Raw genomic sequence first — 19,293 nt, 5'->3', positions numbered from 1 at the left:
TTTCCAGGTGTGCAGCCTGTGCTGTAGCACATAACAGGCACACACAGGCGGGTTCCAGTATTTTCTAAAGGTCTGATTCTAGTCTGTATCTCTAGTATACATTTGTGTGCACACACGGGCACACACACACACTCTCTCTCTCTCTCTCTCTCTCTCTCTCTCGTCAGGGGACTCTTACACTTGGTTCATTAGTAGTAGTTCAGCTCTCCAGACCTGCTGCCTCACAGAGGAAACCAGAGTTATATCCACCACAGCTCCCAAACTCTGAGGTTCCAGGAGCCAGAGAGGCAAAACACTTTCACTTGGTTCTGATCAGTTTGGCTAGATCTCTTAAAACCAATCCACTAAAAACTTGTTTACTTAAAGTTCACTTGATGACCAGTTTACCAAAAGCTGAGTTCCCTTTTGGGTATTTTTATAGCCATTTAGTTGTTCTGTTCTTTTTTGTCACACTTGGGTATTTCAAGGATTTATATCTTTTCATCTAAGAGTACCCCTGAGTTATCAGCAGCATAAATTTATCAAATTTGCAGCACTTTGTAAATGATGAGATTGCTTCCTACCTTTATGGATATCTTTTTCTGTTACTTACTTTTCAAACTTTTTTTAAAAAGTTTCCAGCAATAAATAGAATTGGTACAGACATTTTGTGTATCATTTTTTGTGTTTCTTAATCCAATATTCTTTTCTAAATTAGATGCTTTGAAAACTGTAACAGAGCTCAATATGATTTTAATGCCTTGGTCTGTCTACTACATTCCTGCTGTTAAAAGGCCAATAGAGTCTCAACAAATAAACAGGCATGTGGCATACTCAGTTGACTAACAAAGGTGTACAGACAACAGCAATGAAAAGTGAAAGGGTGAATCTGCTAAATCTTTTTGAAATGCTGCAGATTTGATAAATACTTATTTGAAACTGTCTCTAGGTGAATTGGTTTTAGGCAAATTAATCTGATAACCTTTGATCCTTAGTCTTTATTCTCCACCACTTAGAGTTTCATATTGGAAATGACTCTTGAGAACAGAAATTCCACATTTAGGGATGATTCTAAGATGACTTTGCCAGCCAACCTGGGAATTGCATAAAAGAGGCCTCTGATGGGCTTCCCTGGTGGCGCAGTGGTTGAGAATCTGCCTGCTAATGCAGGGGACACGGGTTCGAGCCCTGGTCTGGGAAGATCCCACATGCCGCGGAGCAACTAGGCCTGTGAGCCACAACTACTGAGCCTGCGCGTCTGGAGCTTGTGCTCCGCAACAAGAGAGGCCGCGATAGTGAGAGGCCCGTGCACCGCGATGAAGAGTGGCCCCCGCTTGCCGCAACTAGAGAAAGCCCTCGCACAGAAACGAAGACCCAACACAGCCAAAAATTAATTAATTAATTACTTAAAAAAAAAAAAAAAAAGAGGCCTCTGAAAGTAAGAGATCAGATTCACACCATTGAGTGCCAGAGTGGGGGAAATGCACTTTTTTTTTTTTGGCAGGGTAATGTTCTGAAACAAAATTACGTGTTCTACAGCTGGGATTGCTTCTTCTGAACTATTGTTATTAAATAAGTGAATACAAAGGCTCTGTGACTGGGAAAATTTCTCACCAGGCTGCTGCAGGTCTGGGAAATGCAGACAAGCACGTGTAGCCTTACATCCATCCCTTCAGTTCTTTTACTCTTGGGGGTCTTGTCCACTCTGTCACTCTGACCCTTTGTTTCTTACTGTGGTTTTGGCCTCCCTCTGCCACTGACTGGCTGATTCCTTTCTAGGTCTGTGCTCATCTGTCCTAACCCTGAGGGGTCCCCAAGACTCTGTCCTTGCCACTGGGGCTACTTTCTCCCTCCTTCCTGAGGAAAAACAAGTGCTAATATCTGATGAAGACGGGCCCAGGGAAGGCAGGCCATGGCATAGGAGAAGCCCCAGCTGCTGCACGGCATTACTGGCAAGTTCCAAGTGTACCCCACATCTCAAGAGTTTCCCTTCTTCCTGTTCACGGGGAGATTGCTCATCCTTAGCAGTTCTATTTACTATTTCCCGTTGGTATTGAAAGATTCATGGGATGCTGCCAAGGATACAGCAACAGGTGGACCTTGTTTGGCCAATTTGCCACCTGATTTTCATCAACAGCCAATAGGCCTGAGACGGCGAAAGGGGAAATGGAAGAATTATGGATCCGTTTTGTTTCTCTTTAGATGAGAGTCACGGACAGGGGTCAGGCTTTCACAGCAGACTTGAGCTATTTGCTCTGGCCAGCCCTGTTTGCTACAGGCCCGAATGGGGTTTGTGAATAAGCCGGCTGGTGCGGGTTCTCTGCCTTACTTCTTAGAGACTTGACTGCTTCCCCTTCCACCTGGAGCTCTCAAGGCCACGGAAGTGGTAAGACTCCATTTATAATCAGGCTGGAGACCATCCTCAGTCAAGAAGGACATAAGAGAAAGCTGTTTCAGGGCACAGAAAGCCATTTGGATGAGGTCCCTGAGACTGTACCTAGATGGAAGGGAATAAAAAGGGGGGAATAAAAAGAGACTAACAGGACTGCGAGAAAAGGATTGGGAAGAAGCAGTGAGTTGAAGCATTTTTATTTCTTTGTTTTTCTTTTTTAGAAGGACCCATACCCCAGAGCTGGCCTAGGGGCATTCAGAACCCTAAAGGCAAGACTCCACAAGAAGGGCAAGGGTCTAACCAATCTCAACCCTCTCCATCCTCTCCTCCCTTGCAGCAAGGAAGACCTAAGGCTGGGCCTCTGCTGTGTCAATTGCTTGTGGAGGGCCCTGTTGTCCACGCTTGGCCCTCGTTGGGAAGGAGGTCCTAAGGTTTGACCTTGGAAATCTGAGCAGACTATTACTGGCACATATAGATTAGACTGGTCTAACTGTGATGGTCGGGAAGTCATCAGAGGCAAATTCTGTCCACTGTGGGTATTATTTCAGCTACTATCCTCTTAGAAAGGATAGTGTTGACCCATGTGAAGGGAGCAGGGAGAGATGGGTTAGGAGGAACATCTACTAAAAGGTACTGGTTAGGCGTGTATCCTAGAGAGTTAGAGCCAAGCGAGGTGTGCGTTTAGAGATATCCCCGTCACCTCATTTTAGTGAATGAAGAAATAGAAACTCTGAGTGATGATGGGACTTACCCAAGGTCACACAGCTGGAAAATGACTTTCCAACTTCTGAAGACTAATAAAGAGCTTATTTCCCCTCTTCCCTCCCACTACCCCCACCCAGGGACTCCCAGGGCATAAGTAAACTGTAAATGAGACAAGTGCTTCACTATGACAGATAATTAGGGCAAGTTTTAGTGGGAAAGCCAGGGAACACGAGAGATAATAATGAAAACTTTTGGTTCTTATTAGTGCTTTTTTGTTAATTAGGATTAGCAATCACCAAAGTACCTTTAAGAGCACATTAGGGGAAACAAAGGAAATACACTGCAGGGGAGTCCCTGTCCTTGAGGAGGCCACAGTCCAGCCAGGGAGATAAATACACACATAAAATGCGGTGAGAAGATTACAAGCAACGTGTCAACAAATGCAAAGAAATTGAGTGTTACAAACGAGACCTAATGCGCAGGGTACAGGTGACAGTGATGAAACGGTCTGGCTTAGAGTGTAGATCAGAAGGCGGCAGCCCACTGGCTAAATCCTGTCCCCAAATGCATTGAGTTTGGCCCACCGGGAGTTATTTTTTATAGTATTAACTTGAACCCTAGTTGAAGAAGGAAAAAATGCCAGCTAATAAATGTAGAAAGAATGACAGAATTGGAAAAATGGCATTTTGTGAACTTTGATAAAACTATTGAGCCTAGCAAAGATTATTAATTGGTGTTAAAAACCATAGGTGAAATCATTGGTAGACAACTGCACATTCATACAGCGCCAAGTAACACTGTCAGTTTACAAACTTGAGGACAAAAATGTAACTGTATATTGGAGGGATCAGACTGTCATCACTCATTTCCTGGAAACAGTCTTGGTATCACTTACCAGTAGGCCAGTTCTGGTATGAGGCAAATACATAACCCAACCTAGCATATATTCTAGCTGCTCCCTACCCCAAAAGAAGTATTAGATATAACTTACAGTTTACAGGAAATATTGGGGATAGAGAAACGAACTAATGGACACTAAGAGGAAGCAACTGGACAAATCTAGGAGGTGAAGCATTCTGCAGGGCAACTGGCCAGCTCTCTTCAGCAAGTCAGTATGATTTTTTTTTTTAAGCCAAAACTGCTATGAAAGAGACTTAAGGTATACAATAATAATACAATGCATGGTCCTGGATTCCCTGTTAGTTTAAACAAATTGCTACAAAAGATGTTTGTGGTCAACTGGAAATGTTTTAATATGGACAGGGGATTAGATGGGGTGAAAATTTACTGAAATGGAAAGGTCAAAATCATTAATAAAATACCAGTTCCAAAACCATAATCATTTTGCTTTTAAAATGTCTATATATTTATGAATAAAAAAGATCTGAAAGGATATGCACTAAGGTGTTAACAGTGGTGTTCTCTGAGTGGTGGGAATATGTTCTGTTGTTGTTGGCCTACATTTTCCGTTTTTATATGATGCATGTGTACTTCCTCTGTAATAATAATAAGCTATTATGAATAACTGGTTGCCAACATTTACAATTCAGGAGATTTCATATAAAAATCTGGATATTATATACAAAGAGCTGGGTTTCTAAGGTTTTTTGAATAATCAGAAGATCTGTCACCCCGGGCTTCCATTGCCACATGGCAGCAACTGGTCGGAACTGAGTGATGGCTGCTCCTTTGCTTGACGTATTCTCTCCTTAGTTTGTCACAGTCTCCACCACTCTTTGGTCTGTGCCCTTCATACATTAATTACCTGCCTGGCTCCCATAGACTTTATTATTATTTTTTTTTATAAATTTATTTATTTATTCATTTATTTAATTTTTGGCTGCATTGGGTCTTCGCTGCTGCACCCGGGCTTTCTCTAGTTGCAGTGAGCGGGGGCTACTCTTTGTTGCGGGGCGCAGGCTACTCATTGTGGTGGCTTCTCTTGTTGCAGAGCACAGGCTCTAGGCGCGCGGGCTTCAGTAGTTGTGGCACACGGGCTTCAGTAGCTGTGGCTCGCGGGCTCTAGAGCGCAGGCTCAGTAGTTGTGGCGCACGGGCTTAGTTGCTCCACGGCATGTGGGATCTTCCCGGACCAGGGCTCGAACCCGTGTCCCCTGCATTGGCAGGCGGATTCTTAACCACTGTGCCACCAGGGAAGCCCCAACTTTATTTTTTTTTATAAATTTATTTATTTATTTATTTTTGGCTGCGTTGGGTCTTCGTTGCTGTGCGCGGGCTTTCTCTAGTTGCGGCCAGCCGGGGCTACTCTTTGTTGCAGTGTGCAGGCTTCTCATTGCGGTGGCTTCTCTTGTTGTGGAGCACGGGCTCTAGGTGCACGGGCTTCAGTAGTTGTAGCACGTGGGCTCAGTAGTTGTGGCTCGCGGGCTCTAGAGCGCAGGCTCAGTAGTTGTGGTGCACAGTCTTAGTTGCTCCGCAGCACGTGGGATCTTCCCGGACCAGGGCTTGAACCCGTGACCTCTGCATTGGCAGGCGGATTCTCAACCACTGCGCCACCAGGGAAGCCCTCCTATAGACTTGTGAGTCAGTAACCCTTGATTTGGATGATCAAGGGCTCCCCATCCGTAGGGTCTCCCATTATTAATCATTTGAAAATACCAATAAATTAGTTTTGAAATGCTGCCCAAGAAAAGCATGCATTCCAGAAATATCTGTGCCTGGGTTTTTATACAGCAACCCAGCCATGGGAAACCCAGATGTAACACTTAATCTACTTAGCTACCATGGTTGAAAACTATAAATTAGTTTGGCAAAATTTCTCTTTGGTAAATGGAATATAGAAAGTATACTATATTGCTATCTTCCTCAAGGTTTTGCTTTTTTTTTTTTTTTTTGCATAACACCTTAATCATAGGAAGCGTTTCAATATTTACAGTGTATGTTCTTCCCAAGCATGAAACTCCAAATGCCCTTTGGTAGGTCTATTTCTCCCACTGGCTCTGACACAATTTTTAAAGGAGAAAATCTCTTCCATATGCAGCTCAGTATGAGACAGTGTCATCGTCAGTTTAAAGCCCAGGGAAATACTTTATCAGCCTGGTACGTGTTTGCGCAGCAAACTCGGTCGGTTATAACAAGAACTGAACACGTTGTGCTTCATGTCTAGCTTTTCAAAATGATATGAATCTTCTTCTGAGTCAGTTTCCTTTAACTGTTTCATATCCCTGTGGTAAAAATGGTTTCAATCTGTCCCATTTTTTGAGCCAAACTTCTCAGCTTTTCTTTGAGATCCAAAATTTCCTATCAGGCCTTGTTTATATCCTAGCTCACAACAGCTTCTCAGTAAAACCAGGCTCATTCCAGTTTGTATAACAAGTTTCCATGAACAGTCAGGCCATCCTTGAAGCCACAGCGCTGGGTTTGAAAGCCCCTTGGAAGGGTTAAGCGTTTGCAAAAGTGGCACATTATGAACATTTGTTCTAAAATTTTCATTTGATGTCATAGGTTGATTACATATTTTCTTTATCCACCTGTTTTCTCCTTAAATCATGTACTTACAATGGGCATGAAATTTTCTGGCTTAATCATCAATAGTTGTGGCTCTGAATAACTTCATTTTCCAGTGAACACCCTTGAAAATAATTCTGAAATCTCTTGACTGCCTGTAAAATTTTTATTCCTGAAACTAGCTTCTGAGTCCGTAATACCATAATATATTCCTGCTACTTGTCTTCAGGTACTTTCAAAGTGGTATGGCTTTGTTTGTTTGTTAATTTTTATTTATTTATTTTTGTATTTTGGTCACGCTGCATGGCATGTGGGACGGTTCCCCAACCAGGGATCGAACCCGGGCCTCCACAGTGAAACCACTGAATCCTAACCACTAGGCCACCAGGGAATTCCCCAAAGTGGTATGGTTTTTAAAATTTTTTTTTCTAGACAATTGCTCAGTTAAGCATGGTTCCATAATTCAATGGCTATTTTAATGTCCTAGCTTTGAAACGGGTTATATAAGCCCAAATTTTCAGTGGGAGAAAATATTCTACTCAAAACTTTCCATTAGTTTGATAAGTAGAATCCTAAATGCTCACCCGAAATCTCTATCTTTGGAGCAGCGTTTTGTTTCCTGGCTAGGGTATGGGAGGCAGAGTCCCTGCAATATTCTCAGCAAATCTCCATTCTTCTCTGCAATTCTAAACAATGCAGCAAAGGAATGGCCCAAGTCTGAAAGGCTAAGTAGACTTTTTCTCAGACTCCCATTTACATTTATTATCGTTAAAACATATGTGAATATGTTTTTGAATATTTTTTTGAATACTCAGTCAAGAGCAATGTCTTCAAGAAGGTAGAGCTAGATTGTGAACAGGAGTTATGCCTAATTTATCTTTCTCCACCTCCCCCCTAACACCCCCTCCTCCACCAGAGTCTAGCTCAGGAATACTTGAGCATGTTCATGGCTTTATCATTAAAGAACATTTAAGAAGTGAGCGATTGTATTGTGCATATGGTATAGCAGAAGGTGAGATGAACAACAGTGATGAAGAGACAGGCCTATAAAGGCCAAGCATCCCACGGAACAAACAAAACTATATAAGGTATTAGCACTGTGGGGTGGTCAAAAATTCATCCTTTCAACAAATAAGTGCCTCTGTATGCCAAGCACTGAGATAGGTACCTTGGGGACATGGAGGAAGCACCTCCTTAAATACAAACCCCCCAAAATTAAGGTTTTAAAGAGGATTCTGTAGCACTTCTCAACAATAAAAACATGAACTGAAAAAAAATGAATTATTGAGAGTAGCAACAACATGGATAAAACTCAAAATTAACTATGCTGAGTAAAATAAGCCAGACAAAAAAGAGTACATCTTTATTTGATTCCATTTATATAAAATTCTACAAAGTGCAAACTAATCCACAGTGACAGAAAGCAGATCAGTGGTTGCGAGGGGCCCGAGAGAGGAATTACAAAGGGGCACAAGTAATCACTTAGGGAATGATGCCTATGTTCACAATGTTGATTGTGGTGATGGTTTCACAGATGTATAGTTATGTCAAAACTTAATGAGCAGTACACTTTAAATATTGGATGCCAAAATACCTCAATAAAGCTGTTTTTTAAAAAATCCAGAGCAAAGAGATAGAGAGGGAGGGAGGGATGGGGAGAGAGAAAGAGAATGGATTCTAGGGCCTCTCTTGCAATTCTTTCTTGCTCAAGGACACCAGATGGTGTCGATTGTAAGATCCTTTTTCGGTATTCTGCTGCAGTCTTAGCTGCCAGGATGGTCTATAGGCTCAACTTTCTCGTCTTAAGTAGAACTGGCCTGTGAAGTCTTTCACTTCACCTGGTCTGGTCTCCTCTTGGACCCAGAATGCAGCTTGGACTCCTTGTCTCTGCCTCCACTTGCTGGGATGCTTCCTCCATTCGAAATGATCCAAATTTCCTCTCCTTTCAGGCCCAGCTAAGAGAAGATTTATTTCAGAGTCTTCCCTATCCATTCCTGCAGAAAGAGTTCTGTACCTTCTTCAAGTTTCTCTGGTATTTATAATCTAAACTGCTCTTTTGACACCTTTTTGCTGCCATGTACTGTTTGCTTTTCATATGTATGTTTTATCTTCTAAACTAGATTATGAACGTCTTCAGGGCAAGGACTGAGTCCTATTTATCTTTGTGTCTCTCCCAAGGCAATTAATAAGTGCTTAATAAGTGTCAGTTGTAAAACACCTCACTTTGATAGTCTTTCCAAAGCATTATCTCAGCCATTATCTCATTTGATCATTACATCAACACTGTGAGATTGGAGGAGCTAGAAATATGTTAGTTCTTCCTTTTGACAGATAAGGAACCAGAAACCCAAGGTCACACAGTTTGTTAGAGACAGAGATGGAACAGATAATTGCATGTGAAGGTTTGATCCAATTCAAGGCTTCCCAAGGCTCTCCCCTCTGCCCTCCTACCTGAAGACAGGCCTCTGTACCCTTCACCTCCTCATTTCCCCAGTACTTTAGAGCTACTTAGCCAAAGCTTTGTAGTACCATTTTAGAAAATTTGGCAACTATGAGACATGAAATTTCAGTAGATTTCTGATCAGCTCTGAGTCACCAAAGCACGCTTGCTATTTTGTTCCAAGTGCTGTTTGCTAGGGACATTATGCCTGATATTTAATGACGCTGCACTACAGAACTGAGGAAGCATAAATGATCTTTAAAAGCCTTAGAAAATGACAGCACTTTAACATTAAGCATGAAAGGTGGAAGTTGACAAGATGACCAGGGGTAAAAAATTTCTGCACTGGATCACCCTATTTCCCTATGTATTGCTAGCAGAATTCTCTAGTTGGTACCAAAAGAAAAGGTTAAACTCTCTGCCACCCAGCACATCTAGCCCTGAGATTCTTTTCCCTCTACCCCAGACTATCTGCTTCTCTGATGCAAGAGATTTCATAACCTTGGTGCAATTTACTTAACATCAAATATTTTAAAAATAATTCACCTAATTCCAGTCGACTTTGAAAAAAGGGTGGGTGAGGGTTAAGACAGAGAGAGGTGGGGAGACCCCCCTGAGAGGAGCAATGACCTTTGGTCAAAGTCCATAGCCAGCCTGAGGTCAAGGCCAGAGAGGAAGTTAGGGGAATTGTCCTCCTCCTCCCATCACTGTCTTCTCTCCCTCCCACCTCCTGCTGGGATCCCCCATTGGCTGATGATACCAGTCAGGGAATATGGGAACCCTGAAGTCCTGAGGTAGTCCTTACCTTCTACATAGGTTGAAGAACAGAAGGTGGATCTGGGGGGCAAATGTAAGACATCCAGCTCACTGGTCTAGGGGTGGGCAGGTGACCCAACCTGGCAATAAGACATATGGGAAAGTCTGCTGGGTGCTTCTGGGAAAGATTTTCTTCCCTGACTGTTACAGGAAGAAGGCTCTTCCCCTTCCTTCTTGCTTGGGATGCTGTTGAGAGGATGTACTCCTTGAACTTCTGAAGCCACCTTTTGACCATGAGGGGATTGAGAAGAGAATTGCAAACAACCTTGATACCAGGGAGCTGCTAAGAAGCCTTAGGACCCCCAGCTCCAGACTTCTGGTTAAGCAAACAATAAATGTCCACATAGTCTAAAAAAAGAAGACAGGGGTTTTAGTGAAGGATGAGAGGTAAAGGAGAGGGCAGAGGAGGAGCCTGGGGGAGGAAATTGGATGGGAAGCCCACCCAAGGGGCAGGGCTGGAAGCGCCTGACCAAGGAGACTTGCAGACAGGGTCGGGGTGGGCGGTAGGTCTGGGACGGTTCAGAGGGCCCTTGGGTCAGGTTTACACTCTGCAAGCCGCGACCTCGAGCAAGCCACATAACCTCTTTGCGCTTTAGTCTTCCCCTCTGTAAAATGGGTATGATAGTGACTTCCTCGCAGGACACTGTAAGAACTAAACGGGGCGGGGCAAGGCAAGTAAAACGCTTGGCGTAGTCTGACTCATCGTGGGCCCTCAGTAGAAGCTGGCAATTACTACCATCTTCTCAACGTTTGCCCTCAACATGGGGGAAGGTACCCAGGAGAAAGGGCAAAGAAGTCTGCCTACGACGTCTCCCTTTCCCAGCCCGGATTCCGAACACCCAGTCTTCCGGCCGTTGGGGTCTAAGGGCGCGAGCGAGGCGGGGGGCGGAGCCTGCGTTCCCGCCTCGAGCGGGGCCCCGCCCCCTACCACTGCCTCCGGTGCGCTTTCGGCCTTTCCCCCTCCCCCGACCTCCCCGCGCGGTCCTCCGGGGCCTGGCTTCCCGCAGCCCCTGCGCCCGGCCCGAGAGAGAGCTTCCGGAGCCCGGGCGCGGCCGGGGGCAGGGTGTTGCCGCCGCCGGCCTGCCCTCCCCAGCCCCCTCGGCACTGCCTCGGGAGCTTCAGCTGCCCACGCTGTGCAGGTTTGCTCCGGAGGGTCGGCGGGCGGCGCTGCGGGGAGGAGGAGCGCTGGGAGGGTCAAGCTGGCCAGTCCCCGGTATCCGGTCGCCGAGACCGCCCTCGGCCTTGGGAATCCTTGACTGCCCAGACGGAAGGAAAGTAGGCGCTGGAGAGCCCGCTCCGCATTTTGATTCATCTCGGGCCCTGTAAGGGTCACATCTTGTGAAAATACCTGTAAAATCAATTTAACGTTCAGTGCAGCGTGTAAAGACAGCTCTAAGAATTTAAAAGACGCCTGAGTCAGAACATTTAAATGCTTCGGTCCTTGTATCACCGTTTTAACACGTCTGAGTGCAAAGGGTGGAGAATCGAGCCTGATTGCCGCCACCGTTCACGCCCTGTAGCACTTTAAAAGGGTAAAAGAAAGAACCCTAAAAAACCCCAAGTGGGCACTTCCCCTAGGGAGGGAAGAACAGCTGACTTTTTTGAAATTTGGATTGGTCCTCATTTCCGTGGGCGAAGTTTCCCTGCAAAATTTATTTGCAGGCTTAGATCTGTGATAAACAGAATGCTAAAACACTGAGCTTAACTAAGTAGTGGCTTTTGTTGACAAGTCGATTGTGTTATTAATTCTTAATGTCTCATCCAAGGCAGGAATCGTTATCTCAGTTTTGCAGGTGGGAAAAAGTTTGGCACAAAAAAGCAATTCCTTTAAATTTGCACAGAAGCAACGGCTGAGCCGCAAATTAAGTCTTAGCATTCTGATACTTCAGCTACGTCCCCCTCTAGACCATGTTACAACACAAATGAGTAGTTACTTTGATGTTACTCATAAAACCAGGGAGTAAACCAAATGTTCTGTGAACATGAAGTGTTAAATCATAGTAACCTATGTCTGTTCTGCTTTGGGAGGCTCAGCTTCCCTTTGGAGTTTGATACTTTGCAGAGAGGAGGGGGTGGAGCAAAGAAAGAAAAAAATGGGAAGTCATGTCAAGGGAAAAATTTTGTCTCCACAGAGTCCAAACTGTGCCCATCTTTACTGCCCTTTTGTGTTGATGTCATTCTTTTCAGTGTACTCCGTGTTCTGGCAAAACACCGACGGCTCACGTCGTCCTCCCGGCCTCAGATGCATTAATACACCTTTGAGTTCCTCTTCTGGCCCTGACCTCCCTGTCAGTCTTCTTGTCATGCTCTTTCCTCCAGGTGCTCTTTACTAACGCTGTTATGTGAAAACCAGTTGTTTTTGTTCAAGTGTGGAATGATTCGTCACTCCTGAAGGATGTTTCTAGAGTTAATGATCAAAAACTACCAACAGATCTCAGATGAAAGGACAAGTTAAAGAAGCACAAGAAACTATTGTGGAATTTGATAGCTGAGTTATTTGACTGGAGAAAAAAGCAGACCTGGATTTTTTCCCCCCTTTTCCCAGTTCACTCATAACTAGAAAGCAGCAGCTCAGTTTTAACCTTAGACATAATGGTGGGGGGAGGGGGCCATCCTCCCGTTTAGACTAGTGAATTGGAAAGTTTTCTTTCCCAAGGAGGCTCCTTTTCAGACAGGACCCAGGATGTGTGACATAGTCCCCGCCCTGTAAGAGGTGTTTCTCCTCCCCTGCTTGTAGATGACAGAAATTTGAACCCAAGGTAGTTGTCTCCCTCGAGCAGCCAAGCCAGTTTATTTATCTTTTTGTTTCTTTTACTCAGTTGGACAGATAAGAATCACAAGAAAAACAGATGGCATCAGGGGATTTCTGCTCATCTGGAGAAGGGATGGAAATACTCCAACAAGGTAAGGGTAGCCATTTGCAAGAGGTTTGAGGACTTATCCACAGAGGTCTTATCTAGGGTCTTGTCTTCTGTAATAAAAAGGGGGAATTCCCTGATGGTCCAGTGGTTAGGATTCGGCACTTTCACTGCCATGGCCTGGGTTCATCCCCTGGTTGGGGAACTGAGATGCCATGCGATGTTGCCAAAAAAATAAAAAAAGGATTTATAATGTTCACCGGTATGGTTTCTCACACAGAAGCCTAACTTTCTAGGGAAGCTAGAATACTTGAAGATTCTTAAACACTCTCTTATTGGCAGACAGATTATACTGACTCCTGTTCGGTACCTGCTAGTGCAGTAGACTAAAATTTCAAGATGCTCGCATGCTGAGTTAGCAAGCATATCCTGAAGATGAGGGTGGCCAGTGAACTTTTGAAAGCTACCTTCCTACCTGTGTCTTGAGTTTTCTCATATCCTGTCCTCCAAAATCTCAGATCCTTCCATATCTTGAATTCTTTGCATATCTCAAATCCTTTCTTGAATCCTTCAAAAACTTGAATCTTCTGTATTTTGACCATTTCCATAGTGATCTTTCAATGCCTTGGCGGAAAAAAAAGAGAGATTTCTTATTCTCTAAAAGGACTCTGGTATGATGGTCCAAAGAATGAAAATGTAAGTGTTTGGTAAGTGGGAGTAAAACAGAAGACCTCAGCAGAAAGCTGGGAAAAGAGATGGAAAAAAAGCCCTTTGAGCATATGGAATAAGCAGTGGATCCTGACTTCTTGCACTTTTTCTCATGCATATGCTGTTCTGCATCCACATGGGTTACTCAGTCTATTTACAATAAGGAGAATTTGGTTAGTTAAATTTTTAATTTACTGTTAAGAATATACCTTCTCTCAGTCTTGCTTATGCGACTAGAGATCACATACAAAGAGGGAACTTTACATGTGTTTTTTTTTTTTCCCTTCCTCAAGAGCTCTAGGTATTCTGTGTGAATGAGGCATTTTAGGTACTGTGGTATACCAACGAGTCCCTTATTCTTGATTCTCTTTGTCTAATATTTTCCAACTGCATTGCCATTTTCTAAGATCTTAGTTTTTTTAAGACTCATTCCCTAATTCTTGATTAATGTCCTTGTATATAATATAAATACTTGTTACTTTGAGTATTGCCTCTAGTTTATTTGTGGATTTTTTTCTTTCTTTCTTTCTTTCTTTCTTTCTTTTTTGGCCACGCCACAGGGCTTGTGGGATCTTAGTTCCTTGACCAGGGATTGAACCCCGGGCCCTCGGCAGTGAAAGCACAGAGTCCTTACCACTGGACCACCAGGGAATTCCCTATTTTTTGATTTTCTTAAAATTTTCATTCGATTTAGAAAACTTCCCTACCAAAAGCCTAGGGGTTTTTTGGAATTGAGTATTAAGCTAAGAGTTATGCTCAGTTATATAAATTGAGTCCATACTGTCTTTGCTTTTTGGTCCCTATGGGGGACATCCCTTTAAGTGTGCAGCAAACAGCTCCCTCCTTGTAACCTGAGTGAAGAGGACCTATTACAGAACCCACACTTCAGCAAACTGCTGCTGAGTCTCTCACAACACGTGGACGAGAGTGGCTTAAGCCTCACACTGGCAAAGGAGCAGGCTCAGGTAAGGGCCCTGGGAGAAGGGCTAATAGGGAGGAAGGAAATATCTTCTGAGAAAGAGGGGTTCCTACCTGGAATTTTTTTGTTTTTTTAGGCGTGGAAGGAAGTTCGATTGCATAAGACAACGTGGTTAAGGTCTGAAATTTTACAGAGAGTCATTCAAGAGCTGCTTGTGGACTACTATGTGAAGACTCAAGACAGAAATTTAACTTCTGAGGACAAAAAGGTGAGGCAGGAGAGATGAAGTAGGCATTGGTGCCAGCTGTAGGAATGACCAGGCCAGCTATGGCTTCAACTGATTCTATGATCTGGGGGAAATAGGAGCTTTGAGTAATGGTTATCAAGAAAGAAAGGGACTGTAGTTATGGGGGAGAGGTGGGTGTGTTGTCAGGGTTTTGAAAAGAAAGATTGACAGGAGAAAGTACTGGCAGCTGGGAAGTTATCCGAAGGGGATGACACGTTTGAGGACTTTGAAGATGTGTGAAAAACTGGTTTGTGAGGATGGAGGAGGTGGAGTGGGAGAAGTTTTATAGTAACTTCTTTTTGTTTTTTATTCTCTCTCTCAGTTTCATGAGACCCTGGAACAGCGGCTGCTCGTGACTGAGCTGACACAGCTCTTAGGTCCCAGCCAGGAGAGGGAGGTGCCCCCATTGCTTGGGCTGGAGAAGGTGGACCTTCTGGAGCTCATGCCACCCTCAGAGGTTGGCGGGGAGCAGATATTGGGACCAAAGAAGGGAAATGGCTTAATTTCTCCCATATATTTAAACATTTTTTGGTTAAGCTTTATTGTTTCTATAAAAATGAAACATGTTCGTGGTGGTCAAACTCTAGTAAATAAGAAAGACACTACAAGGAAGAAAGTAAAAGCTGAAATACTAAACCTAGAAATAAATGCAGTATTATTATATACAGCTTGACATAAATAGTATTATACCTTCCATACCTGTATAGAGAATATAATCTGTTTTCACAATATATTTTGGACTTTTTTCAAGTATATGATTATTTTCAGGTATATATATTACTTTTCAAATAACTGTAAATAAGATGATACCTCCTAAAGCATTCTTTTTTTTTTTTTAATTGAAGTGTAGTTGATTTACAATATTGTGTTAGTTTCAGGTGTACAGCAAAGTGATTCAGTTATATGTATATTTATATCTATTCTTTTTCAGATTCTTTTCCCTTATAGGTTATTATAAAATATTGAGTAGAGTTCCCTGTGCTATACAGTAGGTCCTTGTTGGTTATCTATTTTATATATAGTAGTGTGTATATTGTTAATCCCAACCTCCTAATTTATCCCTCCCTCCTTCCTAAGGCACTCTCAGCAGTGTCCAGGCACATAGTTAGTGCTCAGAGTCCTTATTATATCATCAGTTTAAATTCCAGTTAGGATTCCATTGTATGGATGTAGCATAATTTGCTTAACGTTATTGATAGATATTAATTTAAGGTTATTTCCACATTTTTGCTGGTAGAAACCACACTGATAGGAACATGCTAGTTCATACGTGTCTTTGTATGATTATTTTCCGAGTGTTAGTGCTTGAAGTGGGATCACCAGGTCACAGGCTACACACATAGAACACACTGGTACATATTGCCAAACTGCTGTCCAGAGAGGAGCTCCCAGTGCACCTAGGTCCCCACATTTTCATCAACATGGGATCTTGACAGTCACTCTATTCTTTGCTAATTTGATAGGTTAAAAATTAATCTCCCTGATGTCTCTTGATGCATTTTCTTTGGTTATCATTGAGATTGTTAATCATCACATATTCATTGACTGGATCTTCCTAGTTCCAACAGTCCGTCTACATCTCTCTTTTCACTTCTGTGGCTGTAGGATTTTGTGTGGATGAGAGCCCGGCTCCTGCTTGAAGTGGAGGAGCAGCTCAAGAAGAAATGTTTCACTCTGCTCTGCTACCACAATCCCAGTTCAGGTGCGTGCTGGCTGTGTTCTGTTCATGGCTGGCCTTCAGGGCTCCTGGTCTTCTCTTTTGAGAATAATGTGTTTGAATTTTAGATTTGGGACAGAAGCTGAGAAGCGTTGGAAATGTTTACTTGTTTGTTTCCTTGCTGGTAGAATAAAAGCAAGAAATTTTGTACGGGCTTCTTTTATTCAGCAAGGTGGCAGCATCCTCTTGCTGCAGGGAAGGATAGTTTGTTCTTAAGAGAATCAGAATGAAATAGGGAGTAAAGTTCAGGTTAATAGGAGTTGACCTTTTCTTTATTTCTATGATTTAAGAGTTAAGGGCCAGGGCTTCCCTGGTGGCGCAGTGGTTAAGAATCCACGTGCCAATGCAGGGGACACGGGTTTGAGCCCTGGTCCGGGAAGGTCCCACATGCCGTGGAGCAACTAAGCCCGCGCCCCACAACTACTGAGCCTGTGCTCTAGAACCCGTGCGCCACGACTACTGAAGCCCGCGCGCCTAGAGCCCGTGCTACGCAACAGGAGAGGCCACCGCAATGAAGAGTAGCCCCCGCTCCCCGCAACTAGAGAAAGCCCACGCACAGCAACGAAGACCCAATGCGGCCAAAAATAATAAATAAATAAAATAAATAAAATTAAAAGAAAAGACCCAACACAGCCAAAAATAAATAAATAAATAAATAATTTTTAAAAAAAGATTAATAAAAAAGAATTAAGGGCCAAATCTGGAATTCAAAGTAAGAATGGAGAGAACTTTATGAGAACTGGGCTGTTTTTACCAGGCCATCAGAAGAAAACCTGGAGGAAGACAGAATTTGTAGGGTTAGATATCGGATAGGGGCACTGAAACATGGCCTTCAAAGGGCAGGAGCAATTAGGGTTTTCCTATCCAGCGCTCTGTCTCTGCCCAGATTCAGACAGTGAAACCCTGAAGGCGGCAAAGGTATGGAACCTCGCAGAGGTCCTGGTGGGTGAGAAGCAGCAGTGCCAGGATGCCAGGAGCCAGCAGAAGGAGCAGATGGTGCTCCTGGAGAAGAAGAGTGCCACCTACTCCCAGGTTTGGCAGGGCGGTGGGATGGCCTCCTTTCATTTTTACCCTGACCCCAGGGGCCCCTCTGGGGAAGCCAGGGATTTCTGATCTGCTTTCTTTTCTACTCTCTTTCGTGGCCGCCCTCTTGCTCCTGCCTCCCGGGTGCTCAGGTGCTTCTCCGCTGCCTGGCCTTGCTGCAGAGGCTTCTTCAGGAGCACCGGCTGAAGACTCAGTCTGAGCTGGACCGTATCAATGCCCAGTACCTGGAGATCAAGTGCAGCGCCATGATCCTTAAGCTGCGGTGAGCTGTGACCGCCGCGCATCTGAGGAACTCCATCTCATACACCACCCCCTCCAACCCTCGCTCTCATCTCTTTCGTCTCCATCATGCCTGGCACCCTGTGGGTGTTCAGTAAATGTCACATAGCAGTATTAGCCTTTGGATTACTCTAAAGCTGTCAACATTCTTGGGTCTTTTATTTTAAAGCCCTCTGAAATAGGTGGTTTATTGTGAGCTAAATTGCTCAGGAATTTGGAATGACCTTGTTTATCCTGTCACTGCTCAACACAGGACCTTGACCATTGGCAGGTCCTGTGTCCCATTCCTAAGTCTGCTGCTGTCAGGGATCCTCAGCTTGACATTTCTTTCTTCCCTCGGTCAGGATGGAAGAGCTAAAGATTTTGTCTGACACTTACACTGATGAGAAAGTGGAAGTTCATCGTCTCATTAGGTGAGAACTCCCAAGAGCCTGACGCAGCTATTCAGAGCTTGTCCCCATACCCTCCACCCTCCAGACTCATTCATTTTAGTGCCTTCTCATTCTCGTGTACTTTCTGAGGAACCAGATCCTTATATTGTATCTTCTGTGCCTGGGCTTTTAGGGACCGTTTGGAGGGGGCCATTCACCTACAAGAGCAGGACATGGAGAAGTCCCGACAGGTCCTGAACACCTACGAGGTCCTCGGGGAGGAGTTTGACAGGCTGGTGAAAGAGTACACCCAACTCAAGCAGGCAACTGAGAACAAGCGCTGGGCCCTCCAGGAGTTCAGCAAGGCCTGCCGCTGAGTGTGGGCGGGGCCAGGAGGCTCAGCTTCTGCATAGGGGCTGCCTCCTCCTCTTCCTGCTGAAAGGGCCACCACCACCTGAGCCCACCTTCACTCAAGGGAGCGTGGGGACACTTGCTCAAAACACTGCAGTCCTTTAGGCACCCTCCTGGTTTTTCTTCCTTGTTTACAATGAGAGTCTCTTCTAGCAAATGTAACAGATTTGTATAATTTTCTGTACAGCTGTTTGTCAGTGTCAGCCCTGTATCATACTTGATTATCTCCTGAATAAAGTGATAATGTTGTATCTGAGGATTTTAGTCATTTTCCTTTGGGCAAAGATAAAAAAAGAATATCAAAGGCTATATGGAAAAAAAAAAAAAAAAAAGGCTATATGGATAAGGAGGGAAACTGAGTGGATCCAAATAGAGATGGAGCCGTAATGCTTACTCAAAGGGGGGAGGTTGAAGGGCCAGCCCACCCACGTGGAGTCTTTTTTTTTTAAATTAATTAATTAATTTATTTTTGGCTGTGTTGGGTCTTCGTTGCTATGCTCGGTCTTTCTCTAGTTGCGGTGAGTGGGCTTCTCATTGCGGTGGCGTCTCTTGTTGTGGAGCACGGGCTCTAGGCACGCGGGCTTCAGTAGTTGTGGCTCGCGGGCTCTAGATCGCAGGTTCAGTAGTTGTGGCACATGGGCTTAGTTGCTCTGCAGTATGCAGGATCTTCCCAGACCAGGGCTTGAACCCGTGCCCCCTGCATTAGCAGGTGGATTCTTAACCACTGCGCCACCAGGGAAGTCCCATGTGGAGTCTTAGAGGCTTCATTCTTAGCAGAAGTGGATTAAAACTGGTCTTGCTCTTGAAGAACTATAGTCTCCAGAGGAGTGCTAGATGCTCAGATGGATAGGGAACTATTCTGTCACTGTGGCTCTCAGTGGGGCGGGTATGATAAAGTAGCAGG

General features: G+C 44.2%; 1 protein-coding gene across 5 annotated transcripts; it reads left to right on the top strand.

Moving 5' to 3' along the window:
* Positions 1 to 10,728: 10,728 nt before the first annotated feature.
* On the top strand, positions 10,729 to 18,646 carry HAUS4 (HAUS augmin like complex subunit 4). 5 transcript variants are annotated; one of them, XM_061182361.1, is made up of 11 exons: positions 10,729 to 10,935; positions 11,984 to 12,115; positions 12,616 to 12,700; positions 14,185 to 14,327; positions 14,418 to 14,549; positions 14,890 to 15,024; positions 16,173 to 16,269; positions 17,171 to 17,316; positions 17,460 to 17,590; positions 17,952 to 18,020; positions 18,172 to 18,646. In XM_061182361.1, the coding sequence occupies exons 3-11, from the start codon at positions 12,646 to 12,648 to the stop codon at positions 18,353 to 18,355; spliced, it is 1,092 nt and encodes a 363-aa protein (XP_061038344.1). In that variant the 5' UTR covers positions 10,729 to 10,935; positions 11,984 to 12,115; positions 12,616 to 12,645; the 3' UTR covers positions 18,356 to 18,646. The 5 variants fall into 5 exon arrangements, with proteins under 5 accessions (XP_061038344.1, XP_061038343.1, XP_061038348.1 ...); XM_061182360.1 differs by lacking the exon at positions 11,984 to 12,115; XM_061182365.1 differs by lacking the exons at positions 10,729 to 10,935; positions 11,984 to 12,115 and adding an exon at positions 11,010 to 11,071.
* The last annotated feature ends 647 nt before the right edge of the window (positions 18,647 to 19,293 follow it).

The sequence above is a fragment of the Eubalaena glacialis genome, chromosome 2 (assembly GCF_028564815.1).
Source record: "Eubalaena glacialis isolate mEubGla1 chromosome 2, mEubGla1.1.hap2.+ XY, whole genome shotgun sequence".
Taxonomy (NCBI): Eukaryota; Metazoa; Chordata; class Mammalia; order Artiodactyla; family Balaenidae; genus Eubalaena; species Eubalaena glacialis.
The sequence above is the reverse complement of the archived record's forward strand: the minus strand, read 5'-3'. Positions and strand labels throughout refer to the sequence as shown.

Coding starts and splice junctions, on each gene's coding strand:
- HAUS4 (XM_061182360.1), top strand. CDS start 12,646: ATGGCATCAGGGGATTTCTGCTCATCTGGAGAAGGGATGGAAATACTC. Junction 17,317..17,459: donor AGAGTGCCACCTACTCCCAG/GTTTGGCAGGGC, acceptor CCGGGTGCTCAG/GTGCTTCTCCGCTGCCTGGC. Junction 18,021..18,171: donor GAAGTTCATCGTCTCATTAG/GTGAGAACTCCC, acceptor CTGGGCTTTTAG/GGACCGTTTGGAGGGGGCCA.